The sequence below is a fragment of the Sardina pilchardus genome, chromosome 19, assembly GCF_963854185.1.
Source record: "Sardina pilchardus chromosome 19, fSarPil1.1, whole genome shotgun sequence".
In the NCBI taxonomy this organism is placed as follows: domain Eukaryota; kingdom Metazoa; phylum Chordata; class Actinopteri; order Clupeiformes; family Clupeidae; genus Sardina; species Sardina pilchardus.
The window spans coordinates 12,140,021-12,146,983 of record NC_085012.1 but is presented as its reverse complement, the minus strand read 5'-3'; the positions used below and the strand labels follow the sequence as shown (position 1 = coordinate 12,146,983).

Genomic DNA, 6,963 nt, shown 5'->3' with positions numbered 1-6,963 from the left:
AAATATGGGTCCTTTTCTATGTAAGACTGTAACAGTTCCACTTGATTGGGACTTATTCATGTTTTAACTGTAAAGATGAGCATTTTTAGTCAAGAGCATGTTTTTTTATACATATTTCCTGATTTACCGAGGACAAAACCTCTTGTATTTCCCATAATAAAGAATGATTAGTGTGTTTGACATCTGTGACTTTTTTATAAATAAGTTTCCGCTATATTCTGCGCCAATATTTGTGGCACATTGTGTTTTGTTAAAATGTCTCTCTTTACAAGGATTTTTCCCCTCTTCAATAAATTTTCTTCAAAACTGTATTTCTCCTCATTGATTTCATTGTGAAACTAAGATAAAATGACAGAAGACATTTTACCCATTTTTACCAAAGGTCCCAATCAATGTAGATATATATAGGCACTGTATATTTGTGTGAAAGTTGCGTAAGTAAGATAAACAATAAGATGAGATGTGTCAGTGTATGTCTAAGCTGTACATCAGTTAATGTTAATTAATCTTTTATACTGTAAACGTGGACATTTCAAGCATAACATGGGATATGTAACTGTAGAACTTTAGTAGACGTGTGTGTGTGTGCCTCTGTGTATGTGTATTTGTGTGTGTGCACTGCCGTGCATGTAGGTGCATGTTTATTATGTGTGTGTGTGTGTGTGTGTGTGTGTGCGTGTGTGTGTGTGTATTTGTGTTGTGTGTGTGACCTTATACGTGTGTGTACACATGGGTGTGAATACTCAGCTTTAGGAGGGCAATGGCGCCTCTGCCCCTCCAAAGTCGTTGTGAAGAGAGATACTGTCAGCATCAGGTATTACTGACATCTCTCTCTCTCTTTCCTTCACTTTCTTTCTTTCTCTCTCTCTCTCTCCCAACTACACTCTCTGACCTCCTTTCACACTCTCATTCTCTTTTTCTCCTTGTGCCTCTAACCACCCTGCCAGTGGAATGGACAGATGTGCCTGTCAAGCTGTACGTCAACAGCCAGATTAAAAGCATCCTGATGACAAACCGGACGATTAATCGTCCAAGATTAGCCTTCTTCCCCCCTGAACCCCCTAAGTGAGATGGGTGAGCGAATATGTTTACTCACACCTTGGATGTTCCCCTTTAACCAAAGTGGGTAATAGAACCATGCACTTATCATGCACACATACTAAAGATGTTTTGAATGCTTATAGGTATAGCCAACAATTCCAGTTTAATATATAGCTTGTCAAATTCTCCTCAAAGTTCTCTTTGTGCGATCAAAGAAATTCAAATTTGATTGGCTATTGGTCTTAAATATCAACACCTTTTTTTGCCAGACCCATGGACTTTACTTACACTTACTATCTGTGCAATTGAATAGCAGTCACAAAAACAAATCTGAAAAGACTGATAGACTAACACTGTTTCGGTTTCAAGTGTTGTAGTATTAAAAGGAAAAAAGTGTATGTCATGATTTCAGACAGAATATTTTAATATTACACATATATTTGGTTTAATGTGTACAGTCAGACACCTCAGCTGCTCACTTTCCAAATAATTAATTTGGTCAAATACACACCTCACAAAATATAGTCATTCAGTTTTTATTTTTACAAACACTTAAATTTGAAATATTTGTTCCTGTACCAACACAAGTTACTTTGGCTTTCAAGAAGCTAAACTTCCAAATTAAAGAAATGTATTGAACACCTGCTTTTGTATTGTTTTTTAACATCAGTACAATCTAGAGTTCTATGTATCTTTTTGACTAATAATAATGGCATCCCACTATATTACTGCAACACTGTTCATAAATAACAAAAAAGTATTTACAGACCTGTTTAAGGACGACCAAACTTCCTCATGTCAAAGTGTTCTTTTGGCTCGTTGATTCAGCTACATCATCAGTCTTTGTTTCTACACATATCTCACTCTCTCGCTCTCTCTCTCTCTTTCTCTGTCTCTGTCTCTTCCTCTATTTGTAGTTTTTTTTGCTCCGTCGCTCACAAAAGTCAGTACTCCCCTCCGTCGTACCTGAACGGATGGCTCACCCTCTCCGGGTAGCTGTTGGAGGGGTATCCGCTGTAGCGGAAGGAGTCCAAGTTTTCCGTGCGTTCGATTTTGGCGGGCAGCGTCTCCTGGTAGGAGAGGGCCGACTTGATGACGCCCGAGTCCTCGGCCAGCTTCAGGTCGGAATAAGGGGCGGTGGGCGAGGTCTCCTCCAGCAGGACGTTGCAGTTGGGGATGCCCTTGACATCGTAGAGGTTGTCGCCATACTTGACGACGGAGGGCTTGTGACAGGGCTGGTAGGAGACCTTGGTGGTGGTGGTGATGATGGTCTGCAGGGCAGCGGGCGTGGCGGGTGCAGGCCCTGTGTACCGGCACGGGTATTCGCCGTTGTAGTAGTGGTGGTTGGCAGAGTTGGCACTGGGCAGCTGCGCGTACTCGCCACGATCCCCGTACGCCCCCTTGCCCAGAATCTGCTTCCAGCCGCCCAGCTTGGCAGCGGCGCCGCCGTCGTACCCGCGCTCGTGACCGCTCACGGCGCTGGCGCTGTGGGTCGACCCGGTGAGGCCGGCGCCGGACTTGCCAGGGTCGGCCTCCGACGGCGGGCTGGCCGGGTCCTTGTAGAGGGCAGTGTAGGAGCTGGGGGTGGCCAGGTAGCCTGGCATGGGGAAGTCGTAGTGCGGGCGTGCCATGTAGAGCCGAGGGTTAGCTGCCTTCTGCAGGGAGGAGGGGGCCTCGGCCATGGAGTCGTAGGCAAACTTGTAGGGCTCCGAGTTCTGGAAGGGGGGGTAGTGCTGGCTCTGCAGGGGGAAATTGGGCTCCAGGAGGTTGAAGCGGTCTGCGTCCACACAGGGCAGCTGGTGCAGGTTGCTGAAGGGGATGTCATGGTAACGACCCGTCTGGAATCACATAGAGGAGGTCAAGTCAAGGACACTGAGCTAGGAAGGTCACATATCTGTCTGATTTCATATTAAGACACAATTTAACTTCATGCCTTATGAAGCTGGGTTCATTTATATTGTAGGGACCTGGATGTGTGTTAATTAAAGGTTATATCAGTATACCAGCAATGTGTATGATTAATACAATCTGGCTAAAAAAACTGGATAAACATGGATATCTATCTGCATATTATGCCTCCACTAGCAGATAGATCTTACATGATTAGATTCTTATAAGTCCTAGACAAGTGGTTGTGGAAGGAGATAGTAAGTAGGTACGTATTTTATTTATATAACACATTTTTCATGCACAGAGTGCAACACTAGATAGCTGACTTTAACCCTGAGCAACAAAGATGACCATACTGGGTGTTTCTTTCAACTGACCTGTCTAAAGGGTAAAGACAGGTCTGCCATTTTGTAAATTAGCATTGTGTGCATCATGGAAAATAGGAATACAATTTAAGAATTGATAATACTACATACATAGAACTATGTGTTTTAGCAAAAAAAAAAAATGCATTGAACATACTGTAAATAATTATAATACATAGTGTGTATAAAATGGAAAGAAAATATATGTTCATACAGTATATCTGAATGTAGTGCAGGTTTATGAAAGTGTGAATTTATTTGTGTGAAGTCTGCATGTATATGAATGTGTGATTATTTTTATGTATGCATACAGAAACTGAAATCTCTCTCTACTGAAACCCCTCTCTACCTCTCTATGAATGTGTATTTGAAAAGTGCCAATTGAATACACCTGTGTGTGTTTGTGTGTGTGTGTGTGTTTGTGTGTGTGTGTGCGTGTGTGTGTGTGTGTGTGTGTGTGAGAGTGTGTTTGTTTATGTGTGTACACAGTATATGTGTGTGTGTGTGTGTGTGTGTGTGTGTGTGTGTGTGTGTGTGTGCGAGCAGACATACACTAACCTGTAAACATGGGAATTTCAAGCATAACATGGGATATGTACAGAAACTGTAAAACTTTAGTAGACGTGTCTGTGTGTGTGTGTGTGTGAGCAGACCCACACTCACCTCGGACTCCACCAGCCTGCGTTTCTGAGAGAAGTGTGGAGACGACATCCTCCTCTTGACTGCGCTTCTGCGCGCCTCTGTCTCAGACTTGCTCTCTGGCCGTGGGTGATCATGGACTCCTTTAGCCTGATACAGAGCAAAAATCACAACTTAAGGACTGAAACCCACACCAGCCACATCCATCCTACACTCATTCTATCATCGGCAACATTCTACAGTACAATAGAATGTTTTCACGGGACCGGAGGTAAAACACCTGCTTTACATAGGGAAAGTATGTATTGTATGTCCGGTGGATAATATAAACACAAAGGAAGGGAATTTCTTTATCTTTTTAGGTCTGGATATTCAGGTAATGACTGTGGGGTGGTTTCCCATTTAAACTGTTCATTTTTACCTGTGTAACAGTTTAACTATTTATTATGAATGTAATTCAGTTTATTGACATTAAGTATGTAGAACTGAAAAAAATATATAATACAGTTCACATTAAATGACTGATGCCAAAATGTTTTGTATTACATATGAAATTAAGTTAAGCATGTATATCTTAAATTAATTTTGTCTGATTTAGTTGTAAATTAAAAAATAACATTTATATATGTAGTACAATTGCTGGTTATTTATTGGTTGGTTACATTACATGTATGTCACATTCTAATTGGTTAAAATACAAATAGTTTATCTTATACATTCTTATTCATTCATGTCTCACCTGGAAAAAAATGGCTTTTCCATCCACCCGCCAGAAGTTTGTGACCGGATAGCCACTGTGCCCTCTACACGGAACTAGCTCCAAAGCTGAGTTGCAGTTCGGACAAAGTTTTTCTGGAAATCAACAAGCAAGAGGGGTTAGTCTTGTTCACGCAGGCTAGAGCGAGACACTATAGGCGGTGCCCTTTAGAAGACAGGATGAGACATTGTAGACAGACAGCATAATTTTTATACTCGCTACATATGTTTAGCACCTGACTTCTTTACCCATCAATGTATGTGGGGCTAGGCCCTGCAATCGTATCCAAACCCTTACTGTAAAGACGCAGGGGGTTTCCTGGGCAATTTCCACTATGTATTAGTGCACTGAGTTCTGTAGTAGTCTAATTAAAAAACCCTTCTCTAGTAACAGCAAACTCTTCACCTTGTCCATTCTGCGTGACTATATTTCTACTTCTCCCCTTGCTGCGTAAAATGTATGCTACGCAAACATACTAAAACAGTGTATAGGCCTATATCACGCCAGGTTGATACAAGCACACAGTTCTACACACAACTTTGTCAAACTAAAATGAAGTCTCAGCCTAGCCTCAAACCAAATTTTAAGTCGTTTTTATTTAGTAGGCTAATTAGAAAACAATCGTAGGCCTACACTTCTTGAATAAACATATCGTTAGTCCACATGGGCAAACTAATCGCCACCAATGTGAAAGTATATTGGCTCAAGCTAAAGCCTTGCCCATTCAAACAAAATTTGTTGACAAGACAGCAAGAACAACAAATCCGTTATTACAGGATAACTGTACATTGTCTTGTTCATACAAGGGACCTGCCAATTACCGTTCCTTTTCTGAAGAAGATTTTGATTTACGTGTCGGCGACACTATCATATAGGCCTACACACAATAAAAGGAGGGAGAGAGAGAAAAACGAATTCGAGTGGAAAATGTAAATGACAGCCTGACAGACCCTGGACGAAGTCTTAAGGCCCCTGATCAGCGGAGGGTTTAGAAAGTTTGTGAGGCCTTAACCCTTAACCTTAAGAGTGATAGACTCTAAAGTCATCATTCGATGTTTCATATGTGTTTCAACTGACAGACGCCCACACTTACTTTGCTGCTTTTGTCTTGCTTTATCGCAAATTGCGGGCCTAAGCTGCAATTTGCTTCCATCGCTGAGCGTACAATTCCTGCCGCACACTACGACTCCCAAACAGGACTTCTTTAAAATCTGGCAGTTGTGATTATTGGTGTTCCGCATCGCCCATCCGCTTAGGTGACGCTGCGCGTTCTTGTCCTCGGAACTGTAGATGTAACGAACATACCCGTCCGTCCATTCTTGAAAGGCGTCAAACTGCTTCGTGTCCTATGGAGACAGGCTTTAGTAATAGTGTAACTGATAACACAAGGACAGATACCAATACAATTTCCGTATCGAGCTTCGGTGTCCTATCGAACTAATCCTACAGTTTAGTTTAGCCTACGTGGGTAGGCTACACCAATGCAATTTTGAAACCGCAAAACATTGGTGACTGTAGGCTAGTCACCGTTTTCGATTTCATTATGACACCAGCCCAGCAGTATTCAATTATTTTACATTTTGAAAGCCGTGACCCCTGGTCAGCATGTCAAAAAACTATGGATGCAGCAACTGTCCTTGTATGTGCATCCACAGTCGTAAACTGTATAGTGAAACTCACCTGCGGAAGCTTGGGATCGTTGATGTCCCATGTCAACTTCATTCCAAAAGAGCAAACACAGTCTGAACCACCGTCAAACTGATCACTCGCCTTTGACATAGTTTCTGACAAACGTTTTCAACTTTTAAGTCGTCTTCAGATGTGTCCGTGCCAACAGTAAATTCCGGACCTTTGAATGGCATGGAAGTCCCGTACCATAGAGAAACGTTTTGTCACACAGGATAAATTAATTTGAAGATGTTTCAGTGTTTACCAAAGCCTAAAACGACACATTTTCATAGAACAAGGTCTGCTGTAATTCTCTCGTGTAGCCTATCCCAAAAAGTAAGCCCAGAATTCCAGGACGCTGGCGTTAACGAGTGAAGGTGCGCGTCAGGAGAGGGGCGGCAGGCAATGACTACAGGTAAGGACTGGCTGGCATATGTAAAGAAGGAGGCTGGGCTTACCGCTCACCTCAGAAATGCTGATGTCTAGCGCCGTGTATTCTGTACCTGATCCATAGCCGTGACCTCCCCTAACCGCATATATCTGTAGGCCACAAAACGATTTTCTCTGTAAGCTACAACTGATCTAACGAACAAATACACATTT

General features: G+C 42.3%; 1 protein-coding gene across 1 annotated transcript; it reads right to left on the bottom strand.

Annotated features, from left to right (window-relative positions):
• Positions 1-1,441: 1,441 nt before the first annotated feature.
• gcm2 (glial cells missing transcription factor 2) lies at positions 1,442-6,786 on the bottom strand. Its single transcript, XM_062520824.1, has 5 exons — positions 6,373-6,786; positions 5,786-6,038; positions 4,675-4,787; positions 3,960-4,085; positions 1,442-2,879 (listed from the first exon to the last, which is right to left on the bottom strand). The coding sequence occupies exons 1-5, from the start codon at positions 6,469-6,471 to the stop codon at positions 1,986-1,988; spliced, it is 1,485 nt and encodes a 494-aa protein (XP_062376808.1). The 5' UTR covers positions 6,472-6,786; the 3' UTR covers positions 1,442-1,985.
• Positions 6,787-6,963: the final 177 nt, after the last annotated feature.

Coding starts and splice junctions, on each gene's coding strand:
- gcm2 (XM_062520824.1), bottom strand. CDS start 6,471: ATGTCAAAGGCGAGTGATCAGTTTGACGGTGGTTCAGACTGTGTTTGC. Junction 4,086..4,674: donor GAAAAGCCATTTTTTTCCAG/GTGAGACATGAA, acceptor GCTCTGTATCAG/GCTAAAGGAGTCCATGATCA. Junction 2,880..3,959: donor GCAGGCTGGTGGAGTCCGAG/GTGAGTGTGGGT, acceptor ATGTGATTCCAG/ACGGGTCGTTACCATGACAT.